Consider the following 19,458-nt stretch of genomic DNA (forward strand, 5'->3'; position numbering starts at 1 on the left):
TAATATAGTACTGTATTATTTGATTAGGGGACACAACAACTTTAAAGCTACCCCTGCAACTGTCCAATAGGGCTGCATGATGGATGACTATTAAACATTGCAAACCCTGTGGAAGGCAAAATGCAAATGTGTCATTTGCTTAATTTTGCCCTAATTCTATGTATGTTTAATTTTTTTATTGTGTGACCAGTGTTGCCCAGAGCAGAGAAGGTGTGTGTCTCCTGTTGTCTGTCCGGGAGGTTGAAAGAAATGGGCCATATCATTTGAATATGTCCTGCTGCTGGGCTTTGTATATGAGCAGTGTGCGCTTCCTCCGCTCTTTGATTGTGATTTAGGCTGAGATTTAAGTAAAGGCGGCTTATCCAAGGTGACAGTTTTAGAGCCTGCTGTCGGAGCCTGTCGGGAGTGTGCTCTGTGAATACGCACATTTCTTCTAGAGGGGGTCCTTGGGAGCTGTTCACATATGACTATACACGTCACACTGACTAGCTCTGAATAAAGGAAAAGAACTGCAGTCAGTGGCATAGCCAGGATTTTGATGATGGTTAATAACACTGGTGTAGCCAGGATTTTGTTCCGGGGGGGGGGGGGGGGTTCTGGTGATGGATTTTTCCACATGGCTGATATTTTTTATTGCCCCACGTAGTTGAATAATTCATTTCGCTATGCAGTTACCTTTTGGATATTCAGAGGAGGAAACAAATACTGCAAGAGGGAGCGTGGATTACAGCCATGTTCAGATTTACACTAAAATACAATTATTTTATGCTAAGAAAGAATTGTTTATTACAGTACAGCTACATGTGCATTTTACACAGAAGTTTAAAACATTTGTCTTAAATATTTATCTCAGAATTCCATTGTTTGAAGTTGTGGATGTGTTTTTTTCAGAAACCAACCCTTTTAATGAACAGTTTATCTGTTTACAAAGGTAGTTTTAGTTTCAGGGACACTTTGTAATACTTATATAGATAAGTCTCACTGATGCGTGATGTAATTGTTCACAGTGTTGCTTCATTGCATGATATATCTTATTCAATAAGAGGCAACACACAACCTATTATATTTTATTAAACATATAATTACTGACCGCTTTGCAGGACCAATGAGATTGTGAGTTTACTGACCATTAAAGGAAGATAATTAGGAGATGTGTGGAATTAATAACTAGTATAAAAAATGTCAGTAATTACTCAGCAGTTACCAGGTAATACTACAAGAATGGGTAGTTCAGGGATCAATTCTAAGTTGTTATATACAATCTATAACCATGTTATTAATTATTCTATTAACAGTTACAGGTTATGATTAGAAATAATAACACTTTATTGCAATACACCTTTATGTATCATTATCAAGTTATTATAATGTCATAATATATAATTACATGATCCATATGTACAGCCACTTATAAATAATCCCCACGCTAAGGACCCATCATGTACACTGTTTTAAAACAATTATTCAGTTATTATTATTTTTTTTTTTTTTTTTATTTATTTTTTTTTTAGACATGGTGAATGATAATTCTCCTATACTAGTCAGTATTGGCAATAACAGTGTTATTAGGTTACTTGCTTTGATTAAACTTACATATTTCACTGTGGCCTGTTACCCCATTGTCACACACATGCATGGATTCCTGGAACAGAGCCAAGGAATATCAAGGCTCCGGCCCAATGTGGACTGTGTTATTTTCAGTTTTAAGTTTAATAAAACTGTGGGGTATGGTTATATATAAGCTTATATGACAGTCATTAATTTTATTTCTGTAATATACCAACATCTCAGATTAGGTTTACTTGTGTCTAGGCAATATTAAAATGTAATCATTTTAATATCTAGTTAAGAGGATTAGGAAAGGCTGGACGATTTAAGGATCGAGTCAGATTAATTTCTGATATTTTCTATTTTAAAATCTATTTTATAGGCACGGATTACTGTTTTTCAGTCTTTCAGTCAATACGGGCTTAGTTAATCAGAAAGTTTATCAGTTGCTAAATTTGCTTGTGTGTGCCAATGTCATATACAGTATGTTAGTGATTAATAAAAAGGTATTTTTCGTCGTTATGTCCTGGTGCAGACTTTCCCCAGTTTAACTGTATGCAGCAATTTTTTTAACAGTAATTTTACTGCTTCCTGCAGTGTTTGACCTTGAATAACCTTGAAAAATCAGCTCCCCATTTAAAACTTACAAAGAAATGCTCACTTCTAAACCGTAAACCTTTGTAATTGATCCAAATGCATGTTTTATGTAAACAATTGTGATAAAAGATGACTTTTATTTATTCATTTATTTTGGCCCCTCTGAGGGTCAGCACTCAGCAGTGGTGGCCATCCCTAAACTGTACGGAATGCAGTATTTCACCTGACAAAGCCAAAGAATATAACAAGCATGTCTGAGACTTTCATCCTCCAGGCGCAACTGTATATCCAACATCAGTGATATGAAAAAGTCATACATGTAAATAATATTATGCAAGTTATATTCTGATACTTTCAATAGCTTGTGATAAAGGTATGTCTGATGCTTCAGATAGATAGACAGATAAATAGATAGATAGATAGATATGTAACTGTGACATATTGATGAACACTAATGGTGGACAGCTTCCCAGATATTCATAACCTTGAAACAAACAGTGGATGTATATATATTACAGCATTAAAACAATATACATGTTGCAATGGGTGGACAGGAAAAACTAAAAGGTAATGAATTGTATCTCTCCCCTGACAAGGCCTGTTAAGTTCCTCGTTGGCTCAGTTACTTGTCTCTTAGTCACTGTTTCAGATGTTAATGCAAACAGATACTGAGACAATAGTATTTTAGATGGGGAATATTTCATACTGGTCATTGAATTCAGGGAATACTATAGGATTAAGGAAGGCTGTTAATCTTTAAGAAGATCATAACGTTCAGTGCTCAGTGCTTCTGAATACAGTGATTGAACCTATTAATGTCACAGGCAGCAGAAGGAGCAGAGCGACGTAATGACAGGCACATTTCAGGGGTGGGGTACACTTGCACAGAAGGGAAGACTGTGAAATATTGTTGTAAACACTAGACACCAAGGGCAGCTGGCTCTTTGAGCTAATGTATGTATATATATATATATATATATATATATATATATATATATATATATATATATATATATATATATATTATACAGTACTGTGCAAAAGTTTTAGGCAGGTGTGAAAAAATGCTGTAAAATAAGAATGCTTTCAAAAATAGACATGTTAATAGATTATATTTATCAATTAACTAAATGCAAAGTGAGTGAACAAAAGAAAAATCTAAATCAAATCCATATTTGGTGTGACCACCCTTTGCCTTCAAAACATCATCAATTCTTCTAGGTACACTTGCACAAAGTCAGGGATTTTGTAGGCATATAGTCAGGTGTATGATTAAACAATTATACCAAACAGGTGCTAATGATTGTTGAAACACAATCATTAACTGAAACAGAAACAGCTGTGTAGGAGGAATAAAACTGGGTGAGGAACAGCCAAACTCAGCTAACAAGGTGAGGTTGCTGAAGACAGTTTACTGTCAAAAGTCATACACCATGGCAAGACTGAGCACAGCAACAAGACACAAGGTAGTTATACTGCATCAGCAAGGTCTCTCCCAGGCAGAAATTAAGGCAGACAGGGGTTTCCAGATGTGCTGTCCAAGCTCTTTTGAAGAAGCACAAAGAAACGGGCAACGTTGAGGACCGTAGACGCAGTGGTCGGCCAAGGAAACTTACTGCAGCAGATGAAAGACACATCATGCTTAGTTCCCTTCGCAATCGGAAGATGTCCAGCAGTGCCATCAGCTCAGAATTGGCAGAAAACAGTGGGACCCTGGTACACCCATCTACTGTCCGGAGAAGTCTGGTCAGAAGTGGCCTTCATGGAAGACTTGCGGCCAAAAAGCCATACCTCCGACGTGGAAACAAGGCCAAGCGACTCAACTATGCACGAAAACACAAGAACTGGGGTGCAGAAAAATAGCAGCAGGTGCTTTGGACTGATGAGTCAAAATTTGAAATATTTGGCTGTAGCAGAAGGCAGTTTGTTCGCGACGGGCTGGAGAGTGGTACATGAATGAGTGTCTGCAGGCAACAGTGAAGCATGGTGGAGGTTCCTTGCAAGTTTGGGGCTGCATTTCTGCAAATGGAGTTGGGGATTTGGTCAGAATTAATGGTCTCCTCAATGCTGAGAAGTACAGGCAGATACTTATCCATCATGCAATGCCATCAGGAAGGCAACAGAATGGCCCCAAATTTATTCTGCAGCATGACAACGACCCCAAACATACAGTGAAAGTCATTAAGAACTATCTTCAGCGTAAATAAGAACAAGGAGTCCTGGAAATGATGGTATGGCCCCCACAGAGCCCTGATCTCAACATCATCGAGTCTGTCTGGGATTACATGAAGAGAGAGAAGCAACTGAGACTGCCTAAATCCACAGAAGAACTGTGGTTAGTTCTCCAAGATGTTTGGGCCAACCTACCTGCCGAGTTCCTTCAAAAACTGTGTGCAAGTGTACCTAGAAGAGTTGATGCTGTTTTGAAGGCAAAGGGTGGTCACACCAAATATTGATTTGATGTAGATTTTTCTTCTGTCACTCACTTTGCATTTTGTTAATTGATAAATATAAACTATTAACATGTCTATTTTTGAAAGCATTCTTACTTTACAGCATTTTTCACACCTGCCTAAAACTTTTGCACAGTACTATATATATATATATATATATATATATATATATATATATATATATATATAAATTACCAGACAGTCTTTAAAAAAAGAGTCTAAATTAATTGTCTGACTGAAATGTAATCCTATAGCCCAGTAAATGGAAATTGCCAACACTTTCTTAAAAAATTAACTTGTTTCAGCTGAATTAATTTAGTGTGTATTTATTTAGAATGACAAAAATAGTTCAATTCAATGACAAACATTTTGAATAAAAGACTCTCTCATTGTCTTCAGTGAGAAAGACTTATTTAAAACATTTGTCACTGAATTTACGGTAACACTTTATATTAAGGTGCTGCTTATTGTTTTATAAATGTATACTAGATACATAATAACTATGTTATAGAGTGTTAATAAAGCACCATAGATGGTTTATAACCATGCGATAGCCATAAACAGAATTACGTTTAAACATCCCAAAGTAGAATAGGTGGCTAAAAACTGTCCCCTTTATAAAAATGTAATTCTGTTTATGGCTATTGCTTGGTTAAACATCCCAACGTAGAATAGGTGTTTTTTTTTTAATATACTTTGAGTATTGATGAATTACTGTGTATTTTACCCCAGAATTGGATAAACTTAATGCTGCCTTTTTTGGGTTGGGGCCTGTTGTAGTGCATAGATTGTCCAGGGGAAAAGGCACATGCCCTGAGGATATCATTTGTCCATAAACCTTGTCTGAGCCACAGAGTCTCTAATAAACAATGTCATGTCTTGTTATCCCCGGCTACTTGATTCAGTGATGGGACTAGCGATCTGTTTAATACAATGAATCAAAGCTCTTCCTCATCCCAACCACTCTGCCCAAGTCACTTACATTTCAAACTAAAAAAAGCATTATGTAAAGATAGGCAGGTTGGGTTGGGACATTTTTAAGCCAGGCTTCACTGGTGCCTCAGAAAGCGAAAGAGAAAAGACTGCTTGGTAAAATCTGACAACAAAAGTACACCACTGTTTGTGATATTGAGAAACAAAACCACTGTCAAATAGTCTTCCGTGGCAATGCGGTGGTACCAAAGCAAGGGTTACCGCAGCGCAAGGGTTCTGAAATGAAGCCAATAATAGCAAAAGGTTCTCTACAATCGGGTGAAATTCTACCGCTACTCACTGGTACTCTGTACCAGGACCTATTTTGATGCCGGTACTGCTTTTCATCCAAGGTAGATGCATTCCATCCACTCACACAGTCCACTAGCACAACATTTCTCAAATGTGCTTTCATTCAGCACAGTGTGTGCTGCTTGCATTTTGTTTCCTCATACTGCTTCTGTTTCTGTTAGCTGCTATTGGCCACCTTCAACGTCAGTATAATCACTGCATGTTGATTGGCCGAGCTTTCATTCTGATCATGAGTCACAAATCTCCGCCCATTTCGCTTTTGTGTCAGTGCTCATTCGTAGCTCAACGTGCAACGTGAAAACAGCTATATGGAGTAATTATCATTATTATGAAGTAATAATTATTTTTTTTAGTGTGGCGGAGAAAATATCTTAAATATTCAAAACAAACATTTCTGCACATGAATTTGAAGGCAAAAGTCTACATCCGTGTTCAGCATAAATTACATAGTTGATAAATATTATAAATAATTATCATAATTCGTTTTGCCTTACACCGATTTACCACATTGGCAGCATTTGCGTGAAATTTTCTAAAATGGCAAGTGATGTGTGGGACAGTAGGGATTACAATAACATAAAAAACAGGATCAAAGTGCAGCTTCAGATTTGGTAAGCGAGTCAGAATCGGGTTACAGATGGAGGTGTGCTTCACGCTTTACAAACACTGGAACAACTTGCAAGGTATATGTGAAACACAGTGATCAACGTTTCGTTTTGTTGTGATCCTAGTATTTTCTGTTATGAGGACTGTAATAAATGAAAACCACAACGGTGAGGTGTGTTTTCTTTGTACAATACCCCTTTTCTAAAACATTTTCAAGAGGTTATTTAAGTTAAATGTGAGTCTAAAAAAAAAAGGCAGATGTAAATGACAGTAATGATATTACTTTATGAAAACTTGTCTTTTGCCACTTTGCTTATTGTGCAGAAACCACAATACCAGGGATGAAATAAAAAAAATAAGTCTACTTTTATACTGCTTCTGAAAAATCTTTTTTCTGGAGTAGATCATGGTAATTAATCTACATAGAAACGCAACAGAGAAACACACAGAACATATTGTAAGATAAGTAATAAGTACAAAATAAATGAAATAAATAGGGATATATGTTCTAATCCAAGGCTATTATTGTAGCATGGCCAGGTCCTGTTGTAGGTGAGCATCTAGGATCTGGAAAGTATGGGGATGATTGCTGAGAATACTATGGAGATTAAAATGGCCAAGTGCATCATTAGTATTATTATTATTTATTTATTAACAGACGCCCTTATCCAGGGCGACTTACAATTGTTACAAGATATCACATTATTTTTACATACAATTACCCATTTATACACAGGTGGGTTTTTACTGGAGCAAACTAGGTAAAGTACCTTGCTCAAGGGTACAGCAGCAGTGTCTCCCACCTGGGATTGAACCCACGACCCTCCTGTCAAGAGTCCAAAGCCCTAACCACTACTCCACATTGCTGCCCAGACTTTTTATCATTTTTTTCATAGCACAGTTGTTTTTTTATACCATTTTTTTTTAACATCATCCCTTTTTTAGGATATCTTGAAACAAAACTCCCTCTACAGCAGTTACTGCATAGTGTAATATTTCTTAATGCTTGTCATTTAAGGTTTAACTTAAGTGTTATATTACAGTACATGACTGAGTGATACAAGCAGAGGGGACAAAGCTTTCAGTATTTTCAGCTTCTTTGTTTATGGTGAATTGGTTATAATTGATCAGTTTTTTTAAGGCTTATTTTGTCTTTAGAAATGTATTGTGTACAAATATGTATACATTTATAAATTGAAAATTGTCTCAATTTTTAAAATGTTTACACCCAGCTGCATATGAGTACCTGCACTTTTTTGTTGAGAATTTCACCCCTGGCTACAATGGTATCGGCCATATCACTGTGTAAGCGGGTCATGCCACTGTAGCTGTCTGTGTGCGGCCTTACTGTAGAACTACTGCATTTTTCACATTTCGTTACCTGTCTAAAAAAAGAACCAATACAGCTAGAATTTACTGAAAAATGTAATCGGATTACAGTAATGCGTTACATGTAATGTGTTACTTCCCAACAGTGGCTATAGACATATTTTATTTCTAAGTACTTGTATGCGTCCATCTTCCAGGACACCTTTGACAAAGAGCATTAGTTCTCTTGCTGGTAAAGGAAGTCCCCTGTAAGGCACTGTGGAAGGGTGGTGGGCAATTCACTGACACACACGGGAGACAGAAGGTTTTATTTGCAACACCACTCAGGTGCCCAGTTTTATTTATGTTGTTTTTGTTTTCTTTTTATTATTTGCCGCCAGATGGCACTGGTGCTGTAACTCCCCCTATACCAATAATGGTAAAGAGGGGTTGCACTTGTATCTGTCAGCTCGCGCAGGTGCTGTGAAATAATAATGAAAACCAAAGGCGAAATAAAAAGGGAAAATTAAACACAGTAATAAAACTTCAAAATAAAGGTGCTGCTTACGTAGTGCCGCCACTGCCGCTAAGCCGGTCAGCTCGGGTCTCCGAGCTACGCTCGGCTATTCTCTAAACACTGGAGTGGCCAGAGTTCCACGTCCCCCTTGGGTACTTAACAATTTATTTTAATTATTGTTTGTGTTATTTAAGGCTGGCTGTCTTCCTCAGCTGTGCTTGCCTGGTTCGTTCTCTCGTTCCAACCACTGGCATTCCTGCCTGGTCTTTGTTTACACTGGCGTCCTCAGCCAGCATCACTGGGTATCCCTGGTCATGGCTACCTGAATGCATAACCAAGCACCGTTCTTTTGTGCCGAGCAACCCCCCAATGCCCGCCTCTCAACCACTCAGCGAGAGGGAAAGCTAACACACCTTCACCCAACCTCTCTGTGTCATTGCCATGATTGACAGGTGGATCTTACGAGGCTGCTGCCCACTTCCTGCAGAACCATGCATGCGCCAGACAGTCAGCACAGATCTCTCCTGTTACAGGCACTTTAATTTAAAACCTCCAGGTTAATTACCAGTGTACCAGTGTAGTACCCTACAAGAATTATACACAGGAGACCACAGCATTACCAGAAAAAGATAGCACAATGGACTTGGAACTACTATCACACTGTTGTCCTTGTACGTCAACACCCTGTCTGATGACGGTCATTGTATTGCAATAGCTTTAGTGTGTTTTAGTTGGTAGTGGTATATCAATATATGAAGGTATTACTATGTTTTACCAATGGCTTATTCCAAAGTTAACCATTTATGAATACCCTCAAATCTGTAGAAATTATCTTGTGCATCTTAATTTACTGATGAAAACCATGTTTGGGCTAAGTTTTTATATCATTTTCTTCAGACATACACTAATCAGTCTGGAGAATCAATATCAGAGCTGTGCTTTGTAGATCACTTCCTTAACCATACAATATTTTCTGCAGCAATTCTGGTGGTGGCTTGCTGATCCTTTCACTGCTCTTTTGTGATTTCAATACAGTGAAAAAAAGTTGGTTCTCTGGAGCAAAGGTGAAGTAAACATCATTGTTTTCCATCATACAGATGTTTTTCACAGTTTCAAAATTATAAATGACACACATTTAAAACAACATTTTAACACCAAAGAAATTAGCCTTTCCATTAGTATGTGCAAGGCCTGAACCAAATATTTATTCGGCTTCCTAACGAATGCTCTGAGCAATTACAAATATAATATGTTTAGTCAATCGCAATAGCTTCATTCATATTTATTCTTTTTCATATTGTTTCACATACCAAAACCGAATATTAAATTACACATCGAATTCACTTCCCATGACCATCTCTTTGCCCTGCAGCTCTTTCTCTATCCCAACAGTGAGAGTTTTTGTTGCTGAGGTTTTCTTGTGATTGGGAGACTAAACTATATTGATAAAGGGAATGAGAATAAAATCCTTTTTTTCCTAGTTTCATTTTGAATGGTGCTTTGTTTTGAGATGCACATGCCTGATACCAAAATTAACATTAAAAAAACACCCTCTCTTAGGCTTCTGGGGTTCAATGAGAGCTGTGAATCTGAATTTGAAGGCAACCAAATCTATTAAAAAAAGCAGAAATGGTACTGAAAGAACCACATTGCCAACTTATGATGCAACAAAGTTTAATACTAAAATATAATGCAGCAGAACTGAGTGGACGATGGACTGGAAAATGTTTTGAATGCTGTTACCTGGTTTTACCAGTTGTAATCGCTTATACAGTATCTACAGGAGATGCTTCTTAATGACAACATTATTACAAAATTATTTTCTTAAAAATGTAACAGAGATGTGAACTGCTACGATCTGACAATAGGTTATTAAGCTACGATTATTATTTTTTTTAAAAAGAAGACTACTCCAGCGTTCATGGAGAGTTCTTTTCATACCACATATATATTTTCCTGTAAATTTTCTTTAATAATTACTCTAGTCTAAATATACATTTCTGCTGTTGACAGTTGTATTATGGCATTCTAACTGGCTCCTTAAAGCTCTTCGTACTCTACATGGATACAGCTGTGATTATAGTTTCAATGCTTGCACTTGGCTCCTGTAGAAAATAGTGTTGGCCCCCGGGAGCCTGGTGGAATAACCTTTTTATATGATCATTTCTCAAATGGGTTAGCCTAATTTGTGTGAATTAAGCCTTATCCTGAGCCAAGGAGGTTCTACAGCAGCTACAGTTTCCCACAATCATGTTCAGTTTGACACTAAAGTATGTATTTTTTTAGTGTTTGCATATTTACTATCTTCTTCCAGTTTAGTCTGTTGTGAATTCCAGTGTGTAAGTTAGCAAACTTTATTTAAACTCCCTGATAATTAATTAAAATACTGGGTTCAAATTTTGGAACATTTCCCAGTCCTGGAACTGACTCTCGTATGTATAAAAATAAAACAGGCTCTGTTTTATTTAAATCGTTTCTCTGTGAATTCTATGTAAAATGCAAGATATATCTCTGTGAAATACTAGAAGAAAAAAGACCATTTTGGGAATGCCGCTCGGCCGAGCATGAAGCGTGATTAATTCAATAGCTACCATAGATGGAGAAGCCAGGAGCGGTTTGACTGAAGGCTTGACCCACTTTTGAAATCAGATGGAAACATTAACATGAGAGGGGCTGCTCAAGTCTTAAGCACTGCTTAGACAGCATTGGTGTAATGTAATTGTTTAAAAAATGAGAAAGGCAGTCCTTTCATTTCTTAAAAAAAAAAAAAAACACCTCACAATTGAATTTAACTATATATATATATAGCAGATGTTATTGAGAGTAATATAGAGCTCCCTCAGTATGTCACCATTTTGGTAATTCATTCACTGTGGGCCATGTTAACATTTGCAAAGCCAGATATTTTCCTGTGAGTTTATGACTTTGGTAGGTCAGTAAAAATGTCAGAGCCCAGGATGAGAGGAACATTTGCTTCCAATCAGCTTTTAAAATACTCAATGCGGAAGTTAATTACCATTGATTGGTATTGAATTGTAAATATGATGGAAGGTCAGCTTTTCTGGATTTATTGAATGCCTGCCGAATGCCGGCAAATATATCCTAAATGTAATTACTCAGAAGGAGTATCAGCACACCCCCTAATTATTATTATTATTATTATTATTATTATTATTATTATTATTATTATTATGGGGGAGGGGGGGTGTAGTGCAGGAGGGGGTACATACGTAGGATACACTTTATAGTTTTGCATACACTGTACACCTAGAGAACCTTATCGAGAGAACGCTGAGCCAGCCGTGATAACACTTGCTGAGGACCTTCTTTAGGATAATTACGAAGTTAGAAACCCGCTTCTCCCACAGTGATTTAAATGTATTGACATACCAGCAAATTGACAATGATCGGGGCACTGGGTTTGAGCTTACCTTGGCCAAACACTTTTTTGGACAATTTGACTGTAAAATATCTCCATGATACTGACCTGTATATAGTAATAGAGTTTAACATGTATCTTCTTCAAACAATGAAAAGCAGCTTGCCTTCAGAAGATATACAGTAGATCAGATAATCTTCAATGAACATTTCTATCTTGTTTAGTTAGACTTACACATACTTTTATATTATTTTGTTGAAATGTCTCATAGTTTCCAAATATTGTTTTTCAAAGTATAATATTTGTAATATGGGGTCGTGGATCCTTCTTGTTTACCTTTTCCCTACTCTTTTGTAATTCCTAAAGTTTGTTCGGAGGCTTAATAAAAAATAGAGGCACGCAAGGTCCCAGGAACATGGACCAGTGAACAGGTTTGGTTTTCTCCCCAAAATACTTCATTCACAGAATATAAATCACACAATAGAACTGAAAAGGGAAACAGATCAGCCTTAATTTTCTGCTTTTAACAACATTTACGAAAAGGGACTGAAGTGTTTTAAGAAAAGGGAAGTAAATCGTTTCGAAGGGAGTTTAACTTTAAGAACAGGATCTTCCAAGTCTGCTTGTGCACTCACACTGCTGCAATGGAGCTATTAATCTGGAACAGAATGGCTAAAGATGTCCTTCATTTGAATAAATCCAAGGGGTGTCCAATATCCGAAGTGCAACAGAATCTGCTATTCAAAATCACAAATACAAGACACACACAGTTGCCATACTCTTGAGCAAAATAATCACAGCAATGTTAAAGTTCATGGAGTATTCTGTTTTTATATACAGGCAACAAGTACAATGTATGTATGTTTAAACCTAAATTTAACAGTTGAATTCTGAGAAATACTGTCCTTAGTTACAGCTCCACACTGGCTTAGCAATGCAGTGTAATTTGGAACAGTGCGATTCCCCCAGTCATTCTGCCATTGAATTTAAACATTTATTCAATGCTAGATCTTTCAACACTTTGTTGTAGATTTCCATTACACGAGAGTAGATGTTAAAACTTCATGCTGATTTGAACTCGGCTCTCGCCAAGATAAGCACCAACTAAGACGTAGCTTTACAGTAAACTAATGTGATCCATATGTGTCTCCATCCATTTACGTTTCCTTCCATATGATGATGTAGATATCCTTCTGTCTGGTGTTAATGGCTGAAGTGTAATGCTGGCTCCAGGGATCAGCTTATTTTGCCTCCCTGGCGCATCAGCACACACAACGGCTGCGATGCTGGCTCCGGGGATCAACCAAAGTGCGGCCTCCCCAGCGCATCAGCATGACAACCGTCTGGATTGAGCTAAGTAGGGTACATCTCTGGGGTTTTCAAGTGGGCACCTTCCATCCTCAGTGTTTCGTCGACTAGCCCACGACACCTCAAGAGGGCTCGACGGTGATTCTGGCGTCCCAGCATCACCCCCCTCCGTCCCCCACTCAACTCAGCCCAGCTTACTTACCTGTCCCCAGCCAGAATCTTTCCGTCTCAACCACAGCCAGTTGCTGCTCCTCTCTGCTGCTTCAGATAAGTTCTTCACTGTGCGACGCAACTCTTGGCCACTGAATCCGACGTCTCTGAGAAACCGGGTTGTAGAGTGTGCCACAAATCCTCGACAACCCACTTCCACTGGGTAAACCCGAACTCTCCATCCTCGCTGTTCCGCTTCAGTGGCTAGTTGAGCATACCGCAGTTTCTTCCTCTCATACGCCTCATCTACAGCGTCCTCCCATGGCACTGTTAACTCTACCAGGTGAACAAGGCGTGCTGATCCAGACCACAAGACAATATCTGGTCGAAGGTTAGTGGAGGCAATCTCAGGTGGAAAAATAAGCCGTTGACCAACATCTGCCAGCATATTCCAGTCTCTAGCAGCTTCCAGTTGTCCTGGGCGAGGATTGGTTTTAACACCTTTTCTTGGTGGTTGCTCTCCTGGGCGGAGGAATGTTGTCTTTTGTGTGTAATGTTTTGATGGAACAGGTGGCAACTTATTGGTCATGTTACGCTTGTCTTCCAATGCTAAGGCCAAACATCGCAGCACCTGGTCATGGCGCCAAGTAAACCGTCCTTGGCTAAGAGCCACCTTACATCCTGTCAAAATGTGCCTTAATGTTGCAGGTGATGAACACAAAGGACATGAGGGATCCTCTCCTACCCAGAGGTTTAGGTTCTGTGGTGATGGGAGAACATCATATGTTGACCTGATGAGGAAACTGATCCTGCTCTGTTCCATTGACCATAGGTCTTGCCAGCCAATCTTGCGTTGTTCCACACTCTCCCATCTCATCCATTCTCCCTGTTTGGCCTGGGAAATGGCCTTTATACACCTCATCCTCTCCTCCTGCTTTTGCACCTCGTTGACTACCAGCTTCCTTCTTTGAGCTGGGGCCGCCTTGTGCCATGTAGGAGGAGTTGAACTGAAACCAACACCCCCTCTTCCATGCTGAACTTGCCCCATGATATCACCAATTCGAAGGGCAGCCTTTGCATCTTCCACAGCTTCCTTTGCCGCCCACTTTCTTCCAGTTTTCAACACAGGTGCTGCCTCCCTTACGCATTTATCGCGTGACTCTACTAATGTCATTTCCAGTCTGACCTTGGCGCACTTAAACTCCTCGGTTAGAGCAGAGACTGGTAGCTGCAGTATTCCTTTACCATAAAGTCCCACTCTGCTGAGGCAGCGTGGAACTCCCAACCATTTCCTGATGTATGAACTGATTAAAGCTTCCAGCTTCTCTACTGTTGTCAAAGAAACCTCGTACACAGTCAGTGGCCACAGCAACCTCGGCAGTAGACCAAACTGAAAGCACCAGAGTTTTAGTTTACCTGGTAGAGCGCAGCTGTCTATGCTCTTCAACCCTTCCACTGCTTGTTGTCTAACTTCTCCCACACGAACTGTGTCCTTTAGATCCCCGTCGTACCATCTCCCAAGACTCTTCACTGGCTTCTCAGACACTGTTGGTATTGCCTCACCATTAATGAAGAATGTTTTATCTACTACTTTGCCTTTAATTATAGAGATGCTCCTTGATTTAGTGGGCTTGAATTGCATTCGTGCCCATTCAATGTTATTGGTTAATTTGCCCAATAATCGATTAGTGCAGGCTACTGTTGTAGTCATGGTTGTCATGTCATCCATGTATGCTCGAATTGGTGGTAGTCGCATTCCAGAAGCCAAGCGCTCTCCTCCTACTACCCATTTTGATGCCCTAATGATTACTTCCATTGCCATGGTAAAAGCCAGTGGAGAAATGGTGCATCCTGCCATTATTCCAACCTCTAGGCATTGCCATGTAGTGCTGAATTCTGAAGTTGAAAAACTGAATTGCATATCTCCAAAATAGGCTTTCACTAAATTTGTTATTGTCATCGGTACACTGAAAAAATCAAATGCTGCCCAAAGTAGTTCATGTGGCACTGAACCATATGCATTAGCCAAATCCAGGAATGTCACATGGAGCTCCTTCCTCTCCTTTTTAGCTGATTGAATTTGTTGCCAGATCACATTGATGTGTTCTAAGCAACCTGGGAAACCTGGAATGCCCGCTTTTTGTATTGAAGTGTCAATGAAGCAGTTCTTTAATAGGTAAGCTGACAATCTCTGAGCAATAATGCTGAAGAAAATCTTGCCTTCTACGTTTAATAGGGAAATGGGACGAAACTGACTGATGCTTGTAGAATCTTTTTCTTTAGGTATAAAGACTCCACCTGCTCGGCGCCATGCTCTTGGTACAACCTGTTTTTCCCATGCCACTTTCATCAATTTCCACAGAATTCGTAGAACTCCTGAAGCACTCTTGTACACTCTGTACGGAACTCCATTAGGCCCTGGAGATGATGAAGCCCTTGCTTTTTTCACAGCTTGCTCTATTTCTTTCCACTTAGGTGCACAGTCCTCCATTTGGTATTCTGGTGGATTGATAGGTGGGATGTCTGACGGAATTGACATAGGCTCCTGCCTTTTTGAATCTGTATGTGTTTCCTCCAAATATCTCTCCAGCTCAACCTTAGATGCTTTTAGTGTGCCATTCTTCTCACTGGTGAATAACTTCTTTACAAATTTGAATGGGTCTTTATAAAAGTTAGCTCTCGCACGCTCCTTCTTTTTGTAGCGTTTCCGTAGGCGCTCAGCTCTGCGCAATGTTGCAAGCTTATCTTTTATGACCCTTTGTAAGAGATTGAGTCCCTCCTTCTGACTTTGTTCTGCTCTTCTCCATTGGTTCCTCAGCTGTCTCCTTTCTCTAACTAAGCGTTCAATCTCCTGCTGCCGTCTAGACTTTCCAGGAATAGTTGAATAACTATTCATTCTTGTGGTCTCATTCAGTCACTCCTTAATTTTAAAGGACTCAATATTGCTTCCAGGAAAGTGGTTTTAAACAGAGATTACAACTCACAGCAGGTGGTAGGTTGGAATTGAATTCTTCACAAATGTAAACTTTCAAAACATGTACAGTAAAGTAGGGTTCAAAAGTGTTAGTGTATTTATTCATGATCACTGGTTCTATACACAAGCATGGCTCTAACTGTGGATTAAGGGTTTTGTACAATCTCTGCTCCCCAGGGAGATTTGGAAGCAGCTGGCAGCAGATTGTATCCCCGTCATGATCTTGTTCCTCTCTCTATCTCAGGTTTAGGGTAAGCTGCATGTTATCACTGCACTCGGGTTCCACCACCACATTCAGTTTGACACTAAACTGTAATGCTGCTTTGTGTCTGTTTAGTACATTCTTCTGGGGTGTAGCCATATGTGCACTGCAATTTATCAGAAAGCGGGCCTTGCTGACTGTGCAGTTTGTTCACCCCTTCCCAGAGGGTGTTTTGTTATACCGAAAACACTTTCCAGTTAATACCTTCAGAGTTTAACATTTTAATTATTTCTTGGACAGAATGTTGTACTAATGCTACAGTATTTTGAACAAAGCAACTTTGCAGCAAAACAGCAAGATGACAAACTAGTCAAACTTCATTGTAATGTATAAAAAAGTCACAAGAAATAGTTAACAACTGTCCAAACCACAAAACCAGCACACAATCTGGCATAATTGTGAGCGAGGCCCAGGACTCAAAGGGATGTTTGGGTCAGAGGATACAAATCTCCCTCCATCTCCGCCTGATAGTATTAAGATAGTCTAATGCTTCAGGAAATAATACATGAATGAATTAGTATAATCACAAAATGAATCGCACAAACATTAATCGCACAATTTGCATATCCCTAGGGACAGGAATATAAAGTAGTGGAGGTTGGCGAATGTGCAGTACATCCGTAGTGCTCTGCATATATCTAGAGAACGGCTTGTCCAATTGTGACTAAACTTGCTAAGATCCTTTTTACGTTGACTGTATCATAATCTGGGGGACTATGATGTTGCCTGTCTGTCTGTCTGCATTTCCGTCCATCTCTCATTCCTACCCTTTTAGCTTTTTACCTTTTATCAAATCATGATGAACTTAATTGGGACATTCTTAAGCACAGATTATTGATAGTATTAGAATAAATAACTAGTAAATAGAGGCTGTCTGTATTTCCACAGCTTACAATGTTACATATAAAATATTGTCCAGTTCTAATGACTTTTGCTAAGAACAGTCTTTAGCTGTTTAGTTATTTAGTATCTCATATTATAGGGGTATATAAAGACTGCCTTCTGTCCTTCCTATAATCTGTATCTATAGAACTGCTTATTCAGTTGTGATGAAACTTGTAGACATTATTTAACACCAGTTATCAGAATATGGGAGCATTTGTAGTCTGCCTGTCCACATGTCACACATTTTTACATTCCACAAATGTTGATTCCGGCTCTCCTCATGAGGGAAATAACCGCAGCACTATGAATGTTTATGGAGTATTCTGTTTATATAATAAGTACATGTTTGGAAAAGAAAGTATGTTTAAACCTACTGTATATTTAGCAACTGATATCAGAGAATTCCTTTCCTTAGATTAAGCTCTGCATCTGCATAGCAGCACATTTAGAACAGTATGATTCACCCGGTCATTCTGGGATTTGAGTGAATGCAAGATAGATTCCAAAATGAGAGCCAGCAATAAAAATATTCACTGAATATGAAAGTTATTTGATGCAAGATCTCAACGCTTGTTGTATAATGCAGTATAACTGAGGACTTGAGTCACATTCTGAGTTGAAGAGACAAAGGAATACTTAATATCAAGAAGGGGTAGCCAAAAGCACTATAGAGAATATCTTTTTGTAATTCTTTATATAATAATAATATTATGTATGCCCAGGCTCTTGGCTAATTCTGGTGCATGTCATGTTAATTATAGTTGTACTGTGAGCTGTTTAGAATTGTAAAGACAGCAACAGAGATTTAACCAGAATCTTTTTTATATCCTTGAAGCATCATCCAATTACACTATCATTTGTCAACATAATTAACATGGAGCAAATACTTTTTGTTGAACAGCTGTGGCAATAATTGGGTCAGCATGTATCTGAGGTTCAGCTTTCTTATATCTGCAGTACCACATAATTATGGTCAGTGTTACAATTCTATCTTTACAACATTCTTTCTAGAATAGCTTTCCAACAATGCAGCATTATCTGAAATATAACCAAAGGTAGTTCACCAAAGGTAGTTTTAGCTAAAATGAAATATCTTAGTAACTTTTTTTCCAATTGGTATTGTTGATGATGAGCAGGAGATGGATACAGATCTGATATTTTCATGTATGTTTATGAAGAAACTGACCTTGTAAAGCCACAATGTCTTATTTTTATTCTTCCTGTAGATTGAAAGTATTTAAACACAATGTCAATGGAATTACTCTTCTCATTAACCCCAACTGGCCTTAGTTTCCTTTGCACAGCATAAAAAATATTAGGTTCAGATAGGGTTCCATTACCGTAACACAGTGAACTTTGTATTGTAACAGTAGGAAGTGGTAACAGTATTTGGATAAATAACAGTATTTTTAAAACCCTTATTTGTAAATTGTTGTTGTTTGCATAGTCCTTCAGTTACCATTTTTTATTTTGTATAATTTTATATAATATTAGCAGAATATTTTCCACATTCAGTGGTTTGTGGTTATTGTGTAATACAGCATATCATTGTTTTCAGTTATTTTGTCTTGTAAAAGCTATAGGTTTTAATTAAAAATGTATTCCCAGTTCAACCATAGTTCTTAATGCATCTGCTCTGTGATTACAGTCCCATCTAGTGCCTTTACTATGCAATGCTCCTTTGGTAATCTGAAGCTTTTAAATGTATCCTCTTCAATCCTCATATCCATTCAATTCAGTGTTGGGGTTTTATTAATAAGTCATATGTGGGAGACAACATCTATGATGCCTAGTTGAATTAAAGGCCATTCAACCAGAAACCCTACTATAGTGCCTTAATACAAGTACATGACAGACACTTTAACTTGAAACCTTAGAAGGTTTGTAACTTGAAACCTTAGAAGGTTTGTAACTTGAAACCTTAGAAGGTTTGTTACCGTTTTTGTTTTTTTTAAAGATACTGTATTTGTTTGTTTTTACACAGTTCTTACTCTCTCCTCTCCTCCCCTGCCAGGTGACTTTCTTCCACACTCATCTTGTCCCAAGGACTCCTGTATAGTGACCACACTCCTGCTTGACCTCACCACACAAAATGGAATCCAAAGTCTCAGAAAGCGGCCTAAACGTTACCCTCACCATCCGACTGCTTATGCATGGCAAAGTAATGCAGCACTCTATGCTTTTTAT

At 38.5% G+C, this 19,458-nt stretch overlaps 1 protein-coding gene across 13 annotated transcripts in view; it reads left to right on the forward strand.

Moving 5' to 3' along the window:
* Positions 1-19,458, forward strand: part of LOC117426174 (poly(rC)-binding protein 3-like) — a 106,172-nt gene that overhangs the window by 61,957 nt on the left and 24,757 nt on the right. For 12 of the 13 annotated variants that reach the window (XR_009330542.1, XM_059033494.1, XM_059033485.1 and 9 more), the window contains one exon: positions 19,286-19,432. Coding sequence is in view for 12 of the 13 variants with exons in the window: in XM_059033494.1 (XP_058889477.1) it covers positions 19,364-19,432 (69 nt within the window). In the remaining variant the exon portion in view is untranslated. Of the gene's footprint in view, positions 1-16,301; positions 16,376-19,285; positions 19,433-19,458 lie in introns of all 13 variants that reach the window. The other variant, XM_059033487.1, reaches the window with a different exon arrangement.

This window comes from Acipenser ruthenus, chromosome 11 (genome assembly GCF_902713425.1).
Source record: "Acipenser ruthenus chromosome 11, fAciRut3.2 maternal haplotype, whole genome shotgun sequence".
Classification (NCBI taxonomy): domain Eukaryota; kingdom Metazoa; phylum Chordata; class Actinopteri; order Acipenseriformes; family Acipenseridae; genus Acipenser; species Acipenser ruthenus.